The 19,090-nt window shown below is 42.2% G+C and overlaps 1 protein-coding gene across 2 annotated transcripts in view; it reads right to left on the bottom strand.

The window, feature by feature from the left end:
- Positions 1-1,257: 1,257 nt before the first annotated feature.
- Positions 1,258-19,090, bottom strand: part of LOC143299515 (inosine-5'-monophosphate dehydrogenase 1-like) — a 33,608-nt gene continuing 15,775 nt past the window's right edge. For both annotated transcript variants that reach the window (XM_076612777.1, XM_076612778.1), the window contains 10 exons: positions 18,609-18,696; positions 17,664-17,766; positions 16,624-16,720; positions 16,151-16,241; positions 13,974-14,069; positions 11,969-12,112; positions 9,821-9,965; positions 8,918-9,061; positions 6,628-6,711; positions 1,258-5,865 (listed from right to left, as the gene is read on the bottom strand). In XM_076612777.1, the coding sequence (XP_076468892.1) occupies positions 5,844-5,865; positions 6,628-6,711; positions 8,918-9,061; positions 9,821-9,965; positions 11,969-12,112; positions 13,974-14,069; positions 16,151-16,241; positions 16,624-16,720; positions 17,664-17,766; positions 18,609-18,696 (1,014 nt within the window). In that variant the 3' untranslated portion in view covers positions 1,258-5,843. The remainder of the gene's footprint in view (positions 5,866-6,627; positions 6,712-8,917; positions 9,062-9,820; positions 9,966-11,968; positions 12,113-13,973; positions 14,070-16,150; positions 16,242-16,623; positions 16,721-17,663; positions 17,767-18,608; positions 18,697-19,090) is intronic.

Here is a 19,090-nt window from a genome sequence, read left to right as displayed (position 1 = left end):
ACTTGGGTGTGGGGGTTTATATGGTATTCTACCCTACCCCTTCATCCAAAAAGGGGAAGGTGGGCAGGGGAGCATTTACTGGACCCTGGGCGTTTACAAGATAGTTCACAGTATATCATAAACAATCTAATCAGATCACATCATGTCACCAGAATGCAGTATCCAATCAAAAATGACATCTTAATCCTTTTCCAATGACCCAAATCTCAATCTAGGTTCCCACAAAAAAAGAAAGAAAAAAAAAGCGTGCTTTTTCAATATCAGACTGAAAAATTTCCTTACCAAACACAATGCTAAACTGAAAGAAAAAAGTGTGCTGCACCACTGATAAAAGAGATTGGCAGATATCCCGATGTCGATGTTCCATTTTCATCACTTTGTTTTTTTTTTCAATGCATTAAGCTCTCTGTTGAATGGTACTGGCCAAGTTTTTTGTTATTTTGATATATTCTTTTTTTTTATATTAAAACTGCAAGAATTTTTCCAGACCCAGAAAGGCAAACATGTTTCCCCCCCCCCCCAAGACTTTTCCAAGATTGTTTCTAGAAACTTCATGACTGTACAAACTGTCATCGGCAACTTGATGTTGGTCGTGTAACGAAAAGAAAGATGAAGAACCCTGTAACAGATCACGCATGGGAGACAAAACATGCAAAAACAAAACTGATAATACAGCTCATCTCTTCTGCAGCAGTCTGAGGTGATGTTGTTAAAAAAAAAAAAAAAAAAAAAAAAAAAAAAAAAGGATTTCAAGACTGGAAATTGCCAAAAATCAAAGATACATCATGTTCAAATAAACATGTGGATTTCATAATGTATGAAACCAGTCTTTTTAAACACTTGGGATATGCAAACACAACAAAAAAAACACATATTTCAGCATTCACTCTAAATAAACGCAGTGCAATAATTACACACAGTTCACAAAAAGATAAGGACCACTGGGGAACTTGCACAGGTTTCATCTTTGCGGCATGGTGAAATGATGCTGACTTTCTGACAAACAGCGGTACGTGCTGCCAGTGTAATCAGCACTGCTCATAACCACAGTGTTTTCATGCACGTGCACTTCTACAATGAAAAACCATATTTCTTGTTTATAAATGACTGAATAACTACATTTTTGGCCTAAAAATTGTCAAACACATGTTTCAAGCTGTACATGGTGCATGTGTGCTTGAAACAGCCGTCAGTGTGTTCAGTGAGAGGTCAGTGGTAGATCATAATGCAGTCTGCATAATTCAGAGCGTCTCTCGATTTTTAATGTTTTAGAAAAACACATCTCTTTTCTATAGTGGTTCTTAACTTTCTGTGAACCTGTATATCCAACCCAAGAGAATTTAGGATGTTTGCACTCAAAACACCCTGGCTGCGGAAACAGTACCCATGCACCAAGAGAATTTAGGACGTTTGCACTCAACACACCCTGTCTGCCGATACAGTACCCATGGACTATCACTGAGCCAGGAATTCCCAATTAGAAATCTCAACAACATCAAACCATACCCAAACCACCACCACAACCACCACCCCAAACAAAAACAAAAAATCAAATTAAAATCATATACTGTCAGTTACAATTCACATACTCACTCATATCGATTTTCTTTCACAATAATTTTTATCTTTTCTCTGTGTGTGTGTGTGTGTGTGCGCGCGTGTTTTGCATCTGTATTCATTATCTTTCTTGTTGTTCTTAGAAGTAGTAGTAACAGTAGTTGTAGTTGTTGTAATGGTGTTGTCACTGTTGATGTCACAGGGGCAGACTGGAAGACTAGTCAATGCCAACAATCATTTTCCTTGGTCAAGGCAGTGTTTGAGTCTTGAGTCTTGGCATGTGCCATCACACAACAGGTACTTCAGCATTCACTCCGAATAAATACACTGCAGTTATACACATCAATGCGCATGAGAATTTTGGACGTTTTGCACTCAACACACCCTGTGATCCTGTTAAAGCAGTCCTCCAAGGAATTGTTGAGGGAGGGAGATGGAGGGTGAGACAGTGAAAATGATGGACTGGCAACATCACAGAATGGACGGGAAAACCAGTGACAGAGACCCAGGCTTTGACACACAACCAGCAGACCTAGAGGGAATCTGGTGAACAGTTCTATGCCAAGCCCACGCCCCAGTGACTCTTCCTTCGCAGGTTAAGGGAAAAGAAGAAGACACCTTGTGGAAGCAGGACAGTCTTCAAGCCAGGGGGGATTTCACTGATTCAAATATCTTCCAACAACATCAAACCGTACCACCAAAACCACCAACCAAAAACAACAGATCATGAAAACATACACTGTCAGTTTCAGTTCCAAGGTGTCAAAGCATGAGGACCGATTCATATAAGCTGCACCACTTTTTTGTTGTTGTTGTAAAGTAGGGCACTTCTGAAATGAATAATAATTAACCCTTTGACTGCTGCTGACAATCATGCTCATCAGTGAAGGGCAGTTGCTTGAGAGAAATACGACAGAGCTAACAGGTCAGAATGCCTGTCACCATCAGTTATCTGGACTTCATCCTCTTGGGACTGCATTACATCAAAATCAACAACATCACTGATAAGTACACAAGTATTTCTTGCACTTCAAACTTGTGCCACACTGACTTCATTTCAGCATAGTTCAGCAATTAAGGGGTTAAGCATCAATCTGAAAAAAAGAAGAAAAGAAAACAGAAAATAAAAAATAATACATCACACAGATAAAATCTCAACAAAAATCCACAACCAAAGATCATTCATAAGACAATACTGTGTTTTTTCCAAGCAAGTTTCAAAAAAACATAGTTCCTGATTTCATGATCATACACAAAATGATAAAATGGATACATCATAATTAATGAAACACCAAAAGGTTTACAATCATCAAACCCAATAAAAATCACAACTGGCAGACAAAATTCAAGTTCAATATTGAAAAGATATTTTGTATCCGTATAAGTGATTTTTTTATGTTTATGTCAGATTTTGTTGTTTTTACTTTAAGAGCAGCATGAGAATTGATTTTTGTTTGTTTGGTTGGTTGGTTTTTTGTTGTTGTTGATTTTTTTTTTCTTTATAGGAGAGCAGCATTAAAAGATTGAAAACTCTTAGCTGTTTATTTAACCCTGAAGGAAGACAGACACACTTCACACTTCCTGTGGAAGTAGAATAATATGAAGTGGTGACCACATTCAAACTCACACCACACTGACTTCATTTTACAATGGCTCAGCAGTCAACAGCAGAAGGCAAAACTGGCTCTTAAAGCAACAATCTAACAGCAGTAAATCATACAATTCATCATGCATGTTTATCAGAATTTCAACCACCCTTAGAAAAAAATGAGAAAAAAAGAGAGAGAAAAAAAAGCACACACAACATACTGCACATGCTTCTTGCATCAGCAGTCTAAAAATAGAAATATTTTATAACTTCAACTTACAGGCCCAAAAAAAGTCTACAATAAATACACCAGTGTAGCAGTCTGTTCGAACCACATTTGGTTTTCACCCCCAGGGTCAAATCTGAATGGCCCAGATTTACAGCAGGACATATGTAGACTTTCCATCAATGACACCAGGGTTATTTCTAGCTGGTCCAGACTGAGTGCATGCATATATACTTGTGTACCTACCAGAGTGGAGTTCTTCTGCAGAATATTTTGCCAGAGGACAACACTCTCATTGCAATGGGTTCTTTTTCGGTGTGCCAAGTGCGTGCTGCACATGGAACCTTGGTTTATCGTCTCAACCGAATAACTAGATGCTCAGTTTGATTTTCCAATCAAACTTGGGAGAAAGGCCAACAAAACAGGATTCAAACCTTGACCCTCATGGACTCTAAACTGGCAGATGAGTGTCTTAACCATTCTGCCACCTTTTTCCTTTCCCCCTGTAACCGGGCAAATTTACCATGGGGGGTCAAAGACTCCCACATCCATTGTATGGAGGGTGGGGGTGAGGGGGATGAGGGGGTTGCATCCAACTAGGAGGGTGGCCAGTTCTGACCAGTTGAAGTTTACCCCCTGGGGTGATTCCAGGCTAGTTTACAGAGACCCAGGGCTTTTTGTGGGCAGCCAGATTTTACCTCAGGGTAAAAAAGCAATGGGGGTACAAATAAGCTGCTACACAGGGAAACAACAAAGGCACCTGTCTGGCAAGCCACTCACTGATATGTGAAGGGAGAGTAAAAACTGACTGGTATATGTGAAGGTGTATGTGAAGGGAGAGTGAAAACTGACTGGTGTATGTGAAGGTGTATGTGAAGGGAGAGTGAAAACTGACTGGTGTATGTAAAGGAAGAGTGAAAACTGACTGGTATATGCGAAGGGCTGTAACCTCACTGAGATAAAACATAGCTTACAGGTCAGGATGTCAGTGAAGGGCTGTCACCTCAATGAGATAAAACATAGCTTACAGGTCAGGATGTCAGTGAAGGGCAGTCACCTCACTGAGATAAGACATAGCTTACAGGTGAGGATGTCGGTGAAGGGCTGCCACCTCACTGAGATAAAACAGAGCTTACAGGTCAGGATGTCAGTGAAGGTCTGTCAGCTCACTGAGATAAAACAGAGCTTACAGGTCAGGATGTTAGTGAAGAGCTGTCACCTCACTGAGATAAGACACAGCTTACAGGTGAGGATGTCGGTGAAGGGCTGCCACCTCACTGAGATAAAACAGAGCTTACAGGTCAGGATGTCAGTGAAGGTCTGTCAGCTCACTGAGATAAAACAGAGCTTACAGGTCAGGATGTTAGTGAAGAGCTGTCACCTCACTGAGATCACACAGATTACAGGTCAGGATGTCAGTGAAGGGCTGTCACCTCACTGAGATAAGACACAGCTTACAGGTCAGGATGTCAGTGAAGAGCTGTCACCTCACTGAGATAAGACACAGCTTAGAGGTGAGGATGTCAGTGAAGGGCTGTCACCTCACTGAGATGACAGAGCGTACATGTCAGGATGTCAGTGAAAGGCCTTCAGCTCACTAAGACATAGCTTACAGGTCAGTATGTCAGTGAAAGGCTGTCACCTCACTGAGATAAGACATAGCTTACAGGTCAGGATGTCAGTGAAAGGCTGTCACCTCACTGAGATAAGACAGCTTACAGGTCAGAATGTCAGTGAAGGGCTGTCACCTCACAGAGATAAGACAGAGCTTACAGGTTAGGATGTCAGGCACCGTTCCTTACCTGAACTTCTTCTTCTTGGGATTGCATTACTTTTGTTAAGCAGAATCAATGACACCACTGGTAAGCACACACTCCAGATCTGTGCCACAGTGATCACATGTGACCAAGGATCAGGAGTCATGGGGTTAACGCACACCATTCACACACACAACACAGCTGAGCTACACCGTATTCAAGAGTCCTAACACCACTGAATATCATCAACACTTCTCAGGCGCCAACACATAGTACTCTTATGTCTCTTTCTAACATTCACTCAATGCACTCAGCTGCCTAATAAAGATACACACATAACAACAACAACAAAAAAGCACCACCACAAAAAATGGGGTGTCTCAAACCATTTCTTTTTAAACCAAAAATACTGAACCCTGCACATAACAATTTTTTAAAGTTTTAGATGACAAAGTCCATTTCACCGACCAGAAGCGTGAGATTCATTCACCAGTCCACACAACCTTTCAAGCACAGCAGCATCGTTTTACCCTTGGAAGGAGACAGTTGTCTGTCATGCTCAACTGAAGATGGACGAGGCTGGAACCGCAGGACCACAAATCTTTACCGTCTGAAAGATGCCGGCCGGACTTTTCAGTGTGCTGAGTGGTGGTGTGATGGTACCCAATGAGTGATTCCTATCTACATGACTGAGTGAACCGGTTCGCTTCTCACCTCAGTAGAGTCTCTTCTCGTATCTGAAAAAAAGAAACTTTAAGATGACGATCATCACTCTCTGTCTTTCGAGCAAACACTCAGATATGGGTGAAAATACACTCAGATATGGGTGAAAATACACTCAGATATGGGTGAAAATACACTCAAATATAGATGGAACTATTCAGGACATTCCTATACTGCAAATTAACTTTAAGATAATGTTGAGCATTCTCTATCTTTCGAACAAACACTCAAATATGGGTGAAAATACACTCAGATATAGAAGAAAATATGCAGGACATATACTACATATACATAACGAAGTTGACCACGCACAACAAGTATGCCAGCTATGCATCCCTGAAAATGAACTATGGCTGCCTACATGGTGGGGTGCAAACAGGCATTAATCATGACACTACCTCTACCAGTACATTCCTTTGGCCATCATATGCAATGCTTGCACATATTAGTTCACATTTTTCTTCCATTGACAACACCCCCAACCTTACAGTGTGACACCCACCCACACTCACACACACACACACCCACACACACTCACATACACGCACACTCTCACACTCCCTACACACACACACACACTCACACACACTCATGCAAACACACTCACACACACACACTCACCCAGTGTGTGTGTCCCTCACACACACACACCCAAACACACTCACTCACTCACTCACACACACACACACAAAGTGCGGCTCAGGAAACACACAGAGCGTGACAGCACAAATGCAGACAGAAGGAAGCAGAGCGAGGTGTGTGTATGTCTGACTCACGAGTACAGTCCGTGAACCCCACCCTCCACCTGTGCTGACGTCGTCCTCCTCTCAAACTTCAGGTCTCCGCTGTACATCATCGACCTGTGGTCAACGCCATCATCATCATTATCATTTGCATCTTTGTCATCATTATCATTGTTGTCATCACTATCATCATTGTCATTCTTCTCCTCATTATCATCACCATTATCATAGTTATCATTATCATTAGTGTCATCATCATCATTGCCATCATCATCATCATCTTCCATCATTAGCGTCATCATTTTCATTCTCATCCTTGTCATCATCATCGTTGTCGTCATTACCATCCTATTCATCATCATTGTCATCCTTGTCAACATCATCATCACGGTCATCATTATCATCATCATAGTCATCCCCATTGTCACCAAATAGTCATGATCATCACAATCATCATTGTCATCATCGCCATTATGGTTATCTGTTGTCATGTCCCTCTCTTTGGCTTATTATTGCTGATACTTATACAGCACCTATCTCTAAAAGCTCAACAAACATGAAGTCATTTGCACAACTGGCTGCCTACGCCTTGGTTTGTGTAAAACATTAAAAAAAAAAGGAATGTAATACTTAAACAAAATAAAACAAATGAGTAAATATATTATCAGCTTTCTTCCGAGACTGCTATTCCCATTCCTTCTTGCAATGCACCAAATAAACAAAATTCATATGTTTAGAAATTTAAAAAAAAAACCCAACTAAACACAAAACAACAGATAAAAATACAAATTAATAAAATATCATATTTGATAAAAGATACAACCAAATGAAATGAAATGAAATACTACTACTACTACTACTAACAATGATAACACAATAGCAATAACAACAAGAATAATGATGACTATAATAATGAGAACACTACCACCAACAATAGCAACAAAAGAAAGAAGAATCTCAGACGATGCTTGGCCCAACAACATGACAGCCACCCACCAAGCCCCATCCTCCCTCTAAATCCCCCCACCCCCCACCCACACTTCTCTCATCCCTCCCCCAACCCCCATCCCACCCCTAAACACCCTCACCCAACCCCTAACCACACCCCCCCCCTTCAACCCACACTTCCCATCCCTCCCATCCCACCCCTAAACACCCTCACCCAACCCCTAACCACACACCCCCCCCCTTCAACCCACACTTCCCATCCCTCCCATACCCCCATCCCACCCCTAAACACCCTCACCCAACCCCTAACCACACCCCCCCCCCCTTCAACCCACACTTCCCATCCCTCCCATACCCCCTTCCCACCCCTAAACACCCTCACCCAACCCCTAACCACACACCCCCCTTCAACCCACACTTCCCATCCCTCCCATACCCCCATCCCACCCCTAAACACCCTCACCCAACCCCTAACCACCACCCCCCCCTTCAACCCACACTTCCCATCCCTCCCATACCCCCATCCCACCCCTAAACACCCTCACCCAACCCCTAACCCCCCCCCCTTCAACCCACACTTCTCTCATCCCTCCCCTAACCCCCCCCCCCCCAATCCCCCCCACTTCAATCCACATTTCTCTCATCCCTCTCCCTCTGCCCATCCCACCCCTAAACACCCTCCCTCAACCCCTACCCCCCCCCCCCCAAGCCCCCTCAACCCACACTTCTCTCATCCCTCCCCTAACACCCATCCCACCCCTAAACACCCTCCCTCAACCCCTACCCCCCCCCCCCCAAGCCCCCTCAACCCACACTTCTCTCATCCCTCCCCTAACACCCTCCCTCAACCCCTACCCCCCCCCCCAAGCCCCCTCAACCCACACTTCTCTCATCCCTCCCCTAACACCCATCCCACCCTTAAACAACCTCCCCTATCCCCTAACCCCCCACCCCCACTTCTCTCATCCCCCCCACCCTGCCCCCCAAGCTGCTAATACTCCCTCCTCCAACCCTCAAGCATTGACAACAACAACAACAACAGCTACAACTTCCACAACCACCAAAACACAACCACCACCAGTTGATACTGACATGCGTATTCATACAGCACCTTTCTTCAGTCACAGACCAAGCTCTAAGAGCTCTACAAACACAGTCATTTGTACAACAGGCTGCCTAACTGGGTAGATCCGACTGACAGCTGACTTCAGTCAGACATCATACATACACACACACACACATACACATGTATCTAAGACTCAATTTTACTATGAAATTCTACCAAGAACAAATCTCTTGTCGCCATGGGATCTTTAATGTGTGTGCTAAACACGGGAACTGGGTCTATCAAACACCACAACCACCAACTCCTGACCTGAGGTTGGACAGACTCTTGGCGCCGATGTCCTGACAGCCATGCCGGATGCCGGAGATGAGGTATGGGACAAACTTGTGGATCGAACCCTTGTCCACAATGTTCCCTGACACACCCTGGGCCACCTTCACCGTGTCAGACTCACTGAAGCACAACACCACAGTAATACTACTACTACTACTAATAATAATCATAATGATGATAATAATAATAAAAATAAAAATAGCAATGACAATAATGATGATAATAATAATATTAATGATGATGATAATCATAGTAATAATAACAATTACAACAATAACATTAATCATATTACCTCATTCTACCCCAGGTACGAGTTAACTTGTACCATGATTACATCCCCTGTGGACCAGGTACAGAATTTCTCATATCAACACACCATTCTAATTTCATTTATTCTTGTTTGGTACAGTGTGCATTCTAAACTGAACGGTTTATGGATTCCGGAAATATGAAAACAAAGCTTTGTTTGACTAAAGTAAATCAACAATTCTCCATCGATTTTCGCCATTTTAGTGAACCACCCTGGTTGTTTTTTTCTGCAGTGGTCTCATGTAGTGCTGGGAGTTGTAGCTGTGGGGTGAATGAGTAGATGATAATAACATCAATAATAATAATGATGATAATAATGAAAGAGATGAGGTATGGGACAACTTGACGATCAATCCTTTGTCCTCGGTGTCCCATCACCCTGGGTCACTTTCATTGTGTGGGACTCACCGCAATATTGCACCACAGTGCTTTGTGTTGTGCTCTGTGTTGTGGTCTGGTGTATACGGTGGTGTGGTGTGTGGTTTGATGTGTAATGTGGTGTAATGTACGCACCATGCAAACGTACATACCAAAGCACATAAGCATGCACACACACCCAGACCCACACACCTGTAGTATCGTGCCTGACTGGCCTTAAAGGCCTCCATGGCGTCCAGAGAGCCCATGCCCCGGTACTTCTTCAGTCTGACCCCGTCCGCAAAGAAGTACTCTCCGGGGGCCTCCGAGGTCCCCGCCAACATCGACCCCATCATCACTGCCACCACAGTCATCGTCATTATCATCACTGTCGTCATCATCGTCATCATCACCATCATTATCATCACTGCCACCACATTCATAATCATTATCATCATTGTCGTCATCATCGTCATCATTATCATCACTGCCACCACAGTTATCATCATCATTGTCGTTGTGACCATCATCATCATCATCATCATCATCACTGCCACCACAGTCATCATCATCATTATTGACCCCATCATCACTGCCACCACAGTCATCATCACCATCATCTACCTTATCATCACTGCCACCACAGTCATCATCATCATCATCATTTATACAGCTCCTTTCTGTGTCAAACATTCTCAATTTTCAAGACAAAAATCTTTATCCATGAGGGTTAAATATAAGCAGTGACCCTGGTTTTGACACACAACTGACAGACCTGGAGGAATCTGGTGAACAGTTCTGTGCAGCACCCCAATGACTCTTCACAGAGTTGAGGGAGGAGGAGGAGGAGGAGCAGGAGCAGGAGGAGGAGGAGCAGGAGAATAGCAGGAGGAGGAGGAGGAGGAGGAGGAGCAGGAGGAGGAGAAGAAGAAAAGAAGAAGAAAGAAGAAATATCAACCTATGCAGCTTTTTTACACACTGCCCTTGCCCATGAAGGAGCAAAGAAGAAAAGTGAACAATGGGATAAATAAACGGGATACAGGTAATTAAAAGTAGAAAACATAGTTTACACTCACTCTTCAAAAGAAAAAAACAGTATTTGTCAAAATAAAGATTTCAACGTCAGGGAGGGGTTGTAAATGCCAAAAGAGAGAGAGACAGAGACATACAGATACAGACCGACCATCAGCATCATCATCATCATCATCATCATCATATCATCACCATCATCATCATCACCATCATCATCATTTACACATGACAGAGATGAAGGGGTAGAGAAGAGACAGAAGGGGAGAAAGGGACAGAGAGACAGAGTCAGAGAGAAAGAGAGAAAGACAGAGACAGAGAGAGAGAGACACAGATTTAGCACACAGAAAAAGAACCAGTGGCAACATGAGTGTTGTCCCCTGGCACAGTTCTGTAGATGAAACATCTTTTAAGTATATGTAATATACCTACATCCTACTGTAATTATGTAAGTATCTGCTTTCCAATTCATGTTTGTTTGCTTTATGTACTATCCCCACCCTCCACCCAACCCCAACATTTGATGTGAACCAAGTGTTCTTGGTAATAAGACATATTTTCTATCCTGCACACTTCACAAAGAGTCAAAGACCACTTCATGAAAGCAGAAATATTTTGTTAAAAAAAAAAAAAAAACAAGATAGGGAGAGATGATCTGAACAATACAGCTGCCTAATGTCTACCACTGACCTCTCACTGAACACACTGACAGCTGTTTCAGGTACATGTGCATGGTCAACAGCTTGAAAACATGTTTGAAAAATCAATGTTTCTGCCAAACGTTTACAATTATTCAGTCGTTTACAAACAAGAGCAGTGATTTTTTTCAGCCGCAAAGAATGGAAAACCATGTGCAAGAATGCACCTCTAGTGATGAACGGTGCTCATTACACTGACTGTACACGCTGCAGTTTGTAGAAAAGTTCAGTGTCATTTCACCATGCCTCAAGAAGAAAACTGTGCAAGTTTCTGAGCGGTCCTTAACTCTTTCACCACCACAGGCAACTTTACTTCACTAGACAGTGCAGCACCACAGGCAACTTTTGTCGACATCAAGGGGTCATGTTAAAAGACCATTTTTCACATTGTACCAAAGCTCAACAGCTGCAGCCAGTTTCCCGACAACAGAACAATGACAACCTTTATTCCATGACCAAGTTTGAAGTGAACTAAGTCCATTGTGTTGTTCTGACATGAACCGAAACCTGTGACTGAGAGCATTGTCTCTAAAAATATTTGGTGCTGGGAAGTGTTTTTCACACAGACACTTGGCGGCAGAAGAGTGAACAGTGTGTGAGCCCTGTGCACCGTGTTGCACTGTGAGTCCCTCACCAGTGGAGGCCCCCAGGGCCAGGGCCTTGATGATGTGACCCACAGACGACAGACCCCCGTCGGCAATGATGGGAACGCTGAATCGCCGAGCGTACTCTGCCACCTTGTACACCGCTGCTGCCTGGGGTCTGCCCACCGCCATCACTGCACAACAACAACAACAACAACAACACTGCACATCAACAACAACATCATTGCACAGCAACAACATCACTGGACAACAACAACAACGTCACTCCACAACAACAACATCATCATCACTGAACAACAACAACATCATCTCTATACAACATCAACATCATCATCGCCATCACTGGACAAAATCAGTGGACAACAACAACAACAACACTAACAAGATCAGTGGACAACAACATCATCATCATCATCACAGGACATCATCATCATCATCATCACTGTACAACAATGACATCACCACTTCGATCACTGTACAATGACATCACCATTGCCATCACTGTACAACGACGACTGCTATCACTGTGCAACAACATCACTTGGCTATCACTGTACAATAACAACATCACCACTGCTATCACTGTACAACAACAACATTACCACTGCTATCACTGTACAACAACATCACCACTGCCATCACTTCACCACTGCTATCACTGTACAATAACAACATCACCACTGCTATCACTGTACAACAACAACATCACCACTGCTATCACTGTACAATAACAACATCACCACTGCTATCACTGTACAACAACAACATTACCACTGCTATCACTGTACAACAACAACATCACCACTGCTATCACTGTACAACAACAACATCACCACTGCTATCACTGTACAACAACAACATTACCACTGCTATCACTATACAACAACAACATCACCACTGCTATCACTGTACAACAACAACATCACCACTGCCATCACTGTACAACAACGACTGCTATCACTGTACAACAACATCACTTAGCTATCACTGTACAACAACAACATCACCACTGATATCACTGTAAAACGACATCACCACTGCTATCACTGTACAATGACATCACCACTGCCATCACTGTATAACAACACAATCACCACTGCTATCACTGTAAAACATCACCACTGCTATCACTGTACAACAACAACACCACCACTGCTATAACTGTACAATGACATCACTACTGCTATCACTGTAAAATGACATCACCACTGCTATAATGTACAACAACATCACTACTGCTATCACTGTACAATGACATCACCACTGCCACCACTGTACAACAACATCACCACTGCTATTACTGTACAACAACATCACCACTGCTATTACTGTACAACAACATCACCACTGCCATCACTGTACAATGACATCACCACTGCCATCACTTTACAACAACATCACCACTGCCATCACTGTACAATGACATCACCACTGCCATCACTGTACAATGACATCACCACTGCCATCACTGTACAACAACATCACCACTGCCATCACTGTACAACAACATCACCACTGCTATTACTGTACAACAACATCACCACTGCCATCGCTGTACAAAAACATCACCACTGCCATCACTGTACAACAACAACATCACCACTGCCATCACTGTACAACAACTGCCATCACTGTACAACAATGACATCACCACTGCCATCACTGTACAACGACGACATCACCACTGCCATCACTGTACAACAACAACATCACCACTGCCATCACTGTACAACAACAACATCAGTATCACATTTTTTTTCTGAAGGAACTCATTTTGAAGAATTGCAAATCTCTGGCATTCCATAATAGAATTGAATTCGTCTCCAATCACATGCAGACACGTACATACACCTACCCACACACACACACTAACACCCACCAACACACATTCATACAAGTACACACACACACACACACACACACACACACCAATGTAACTTTCTCACAGTCAACACCACAAACTCCCTGTGTGTGGGAGGTGTCAGCGACAATCTGCATCACCCAAATCCCCAGGATCCAAGAGAGACAACCCACCTTCCTGTGTGATGCAGATGGACCCACTGCCCATGCCCACCCTCAGACCGTCAGCCCCCGCGTCTATCAGGTTCTTGGCCTGAGCTGCCGTCACCACTGGGGAACAGCAGTCACATGGTCAGCAACATGAAAACAGGGACATCACTCAGCTTTGTACATAAACAAGCACAATAGCCAAGTGGTAAAGGTGTTGGACTTTCAATCGGAGGGTCCCGGGTTCGGATCTGGGTAACAGCACGTGATGGGTAAAGGGTGGAGATTTTTCTGATCTCCCAGGTCAACATATGTGCAGACATGTTAGTGCCTGAACCCCTGTAGTGTGTATACGCATGCAGAAGATCAAATACGCACGTTAAAGATCCTGTGATCCACGTCAGTGTTTGGTGGGTTATGGAAACAACAACATACCCAGCATGTACCCCTCCAAAAACAAAATGTGATTGCCTGTATGACGTGGTAAATAACAAAATCGGTCATACACGTAATATGTTGCATGTCTGTATGAGTGTGTGTGCATGACTGAAACCTGATTGAATGAGAGAAAACAAATGACAAGTACCCAATGGCAGCTGTCAGTCAGCTCTACCGAGGTAGTTAGCCTGTTGTGCAAATGACTCCATGTTTGTAAAGCACTTAGAACTTGTTCTCCAACCAAGGATAGACGTTATTTAAATATCCGTATCATTCATTCATTTATTCATTGCCAGCATTGGCAGTCACCCAGTCAGCAACATGAAAACAGGTAGCACTCTGCCTTGTCAGCATTTTCTGTTTCCTGCTTGTGAGCTGTGAGTCCCATGTCCATTAGACATATGTCAGATCCTGCAGGTCTGTTTGGGGTGTATTTTAGCAGCTGCACATGTTTGGGGTGTATTTTAGCAACTGCACATGTTTGGTGTGTATTTTAGCAACTGCACATTTGTTTGGTGTGTATTTTAGTAACTGCACATTTGTTTGGTGTGTGTATCTTAGCAACTGCAGATCCGTCTGGTGTGTATTTTAGTAACTGCAGATCTGTTTGGAGTGTATTCTAAGAACTGCAGATCTGTTTGGTATGTTGTGTATCACAGCAACTGCAGATCTGTTTGGTGTGCATTTTAGTAACTGCAGATCTGTTTGGAGTGTATTTTAGTAACTGCAGATCTGTTTGGAGTGTATTTTAGTGTTTGGTGTGCATTTTAGTAACTGCAGATCTGTTTGGAGTGTATTTTAGTAACTGCAGATCTGTTTGGAGTGTATTCTAAGAACTGCAGATCTGTTTGGTGTGTATTTTAGTAACTGCAGATCTGTTTGGAGTGTATTCTAAGAACTGCAGATCTGTTTGGTGTGTACCTTAGCAACTGCGGATCTGTTTGGTGTGTATTTTAGTAACAGCAGATCTGTTTGACACACATCTTAGCAAAAAAAAACCCACAAAAACAACAATCTCTTGCATCATGAAATTATGATATCTAAAGTACGTCTGGTTAGAGTATAATGGCAAAAAAAAAGAAAAAAAAAAAGGATAAATAAAACTAACAATATCAAATGCTTCATACTATAGATAAAAGCAATCCATAGAACATGTCAAATACTTTATGACTTGTCTTATGCACTACAACAGCAAAAGAAACCCACAGAACATCTCAGTCAGGACATGGTGTGTTCAATAAATAAAATGTATAAATGAGAAAAGGATAAATCTGACTTGAAATTCTGTGGACTGTGTTATTTCTTTTCACTATTTGTAACAAACCCTATTACACCCTCTTCTCCTGTAATACACACTGAATGATGTCTGCTGACTTGTCATTTCCATACTGTGTAGTTACCATCATTAATTTTCCCATTACTACGTGTGCCACGAGGCGCTGTGGCAGAACTGGACAGGTGTTGGACTTCTGATCCAGTGTTCACCAGTGATCAGGGTTCAAACCCCTGTTTCAGCATGGTGTGTCCATGGGCAAGGTATTTTACTCCAATTTTCCTCACTCCATCTATGTGTGAACGGGCACCTGACTTTGATGCGGAAAGTTAAAACAGCAGCAGCAGATGAGGACTGGACCCCGCCCCCTTATACTGAGCCTTACAACACAGTGGACATGAATTCACTGCCCCGATGGCTGAAAAAGGAAATGAGACCTTTAACCTTTCACCCAAGGATGACCACAACATGGTGTAGCACTGAGTTGTCTCACCATTGCCAGCAATGACCTGCAGGTCGGGGAAGTTCTGTTTGATCCACACCAACATCGCCACCTGGTACGTCGAGTTGCCTTGGGACGAGTCCTGCACACAATGTTCCAATGTCAACTGACTGGGTACAAAGCAATAAAGTAAAGTCCCATTAGATTTTGCAAGATGGATACTTTCTACCTCTCACAGGAAGACACAATGGGAAAGTATGAAGTATTTTTAGTTGTACTCAAAACTAACTCATGGTTTTACTATTCATTTTTTTAAATTAAATTTCCTGACTTTCATTCATTTTTGTTGTTGCTTTTTGGGGTTTTTTGTGTGTGTTTTTGTGTGGGTTTTTTTTGTGATTTCTTCTTGTTTTGGGGTTGTTGGGGTTTTTTTTTACTGACCCAGGCAAACGGGCGGTGTCTGTGGGGTAAATGCACAATCAGGGGAACAAACTGGCAGTACAAAGTGAGTGAAGCCCCCTTACCAACACCACAAAGTCTACGCCGGCTTGAACAAGCAGCTCTATGCGTTTCTTGTCGCTATCCTGGGTGCTGACAGCTCCTCCCACTAACAGCTGCTTCCTGAAGTGTGTACACAGGGGAAAAGTGTTAGAAAATAAACAAATAAATCAACCGATCAATTGATTGATTAATCAAAAAAGAACAAAATTAACCACAAATAAATTCACTATAGAGCACCTATCATCTTCAGTGAGAGACCAAACTGTAAGTGCATAATAGCACACAACCACACATGCAGACATACAAGTAAAAAAAAAAAAATCAGTTATCAATCAAACAATATTAGAAAACAACAACAAAAAAACATTGAAAAACACACACACACACACACACACACACACACACACACACAGAATAAATAAACAGGCCTCTTATTTAGATCTCAGGTACACACATAGTTCTTGAAATGATTGATTCCTGTATTTGTTCAGTATTTTAAACTACCAGTCACACTTTACTTTCCATTCACTTATATTCTAGGTTAATTTGCAGTTTGCAGAAAAACTGAGGTGGTACTGATGATACAGTAAATGCTGGTTGAACACTGCTTGAATACTGGATACAAAATTAAACTTAAGTTTTCTTATTAAAAAAATAAATAAATAAACAACAGACTAGTTTTGTTCAGCTTACACATGGATCAGTCATTATCTTTACAACATGCACACCAAATTTTACAACAGTCCATTCGGTAACAATGTTTTACTGATTATTTTTCTATGAAAATAAAACAAATATGCTACAAACAAAACAAAACAAAAACAAAAAAAAGAAAAAAAAAAAAGAAAAGAAATAAAGGTCGGTGCTGCAACGTAGCAACACAGTCTCCTGTGGAGAGCAGCTTGAACTTCACATGAAGAAATGTGTTGTGACCAAAAAGTAATGCAAAAGAATACAAGACAATACAACACTAATAAGACAAGACCATATAACACAACACAACACAACACAACACAACACCACAACACAACACAACACAAGACATGACAGGCAGAACAGTTACCTTTCATCTTTCGAGGCCAGAGGGAATTCCCGATTCTTCTTGGTGTCTGTGCGAGCGATGAGGGACACAAGCTCCCCATTATCATTCACGATGGGCAGTTTACCTGAAAATGTCAACATCAAAGTGTGTATAATAGTCAGTCATGTCTGACTACCTGAAAATGAACTGGAACTCAACATCAAAGTGTGTATAATAGTCAGTCATGTCTGACTACCTGAAAATGAACTGGAACTCAACATCAAAGTGTGTATAATAGTCATGTCTGACTACCTGAAAATGAACTGGAACTCAACATCAAAGTGTGTATAATAGTCAGTCATGTCTGACTACCTGAAAATGAACTGGAACTCAACATCAAAGTGTGTATAATAGTCAGTCATGTCTGACTACCTGAAAATGAACTGGAACTCAACATCAAAGTGTGTATGGTAGTCAGTTGTGTCTGACTACCTGAAAATGAACTGGAACTCAACATCAAAGTGTGTATGGTAGTCAGTTGTGTCTGACAATCAGTAAATGAACTGGAACTCAACATCAAAGTGTGTATGGTAGTCAGTTTTGTCTGACTACCTGAAAATGAATCGGCACAAAACATCAAAGTGTGTATGATAGTCGTGTCTAGCTATGACCATCAGAACAGTAGAGGAAGCAAAACACACACACACACACACACACACACACACAAGCACGTACACATGAACCAATCTGAAACAATTCTTCCTTCCCCCAAAGCCCACCACCACCCTCATCCCATCATCTCCACCCAATGTAAATTTCAAACATCAAGTCTTTTCGATGAGACAATAAATCTGATGTCCCATGTGCAGTGTGCATTTAGCGTACAAAGAATACATGGCAAAAAGGGGTTGTCCGTGGCAACATTCTTTAGAAAAATCCAATATACATCCACAATACAACACAACACAAGGCAATACAACACAATACCTTTCTTGCTTTTCTGCAGAATGCTGTTGGCTTCTTTCAGCGTCACCCCATGGCCTGCCACTATCAGGTCTTCGTACTTTGTCATCACCTGTGATGTATGTCATCATCATCATCATCATCATCATCATCATCATCATCACCACCACCACCATCATCATCATCATAATCACCACCACCACCATCATCATCATCATAATCACCACCACCACCATCATTATCATCATCATAATCACCACCACCATCATCATCATCATCACCATCATAATCATCATCATCACCATCATCACCTAATGTCCTGCCACTATCAGGTGTTCGTGCTTTGTCACCACCTGTGTTATATTCATCATCATCATCATTACCATTACCATCATCATCATCGTCATCACCCCATGTCCTGCCACAATCAGGACTTTGTACTTCATCATCACCTGTGTAATACATCATCACTGCTGTCGTCATCTTAACCATTATCATCATCACCC

Source organism: Babylonia areolata, chromosome 25 (genome assembly GCF_041734735.1).
Source record: "Babylonia areolata isolate BAREFJ2019XMU chromosome 25, ASM4173473v1, whole genome shotgun sequence".
NCBI lineage: Eukaryota > Metazoa > Mollusca > Gastropoda > Neogastropoda > Buccinidae > Babylonia > Babylonia areolata.
The sequence above is the reverse complement of the archived record's forward strand: the minus strand, read 5'-3'. Positions and strand labels throughout refer to the sequence as shown.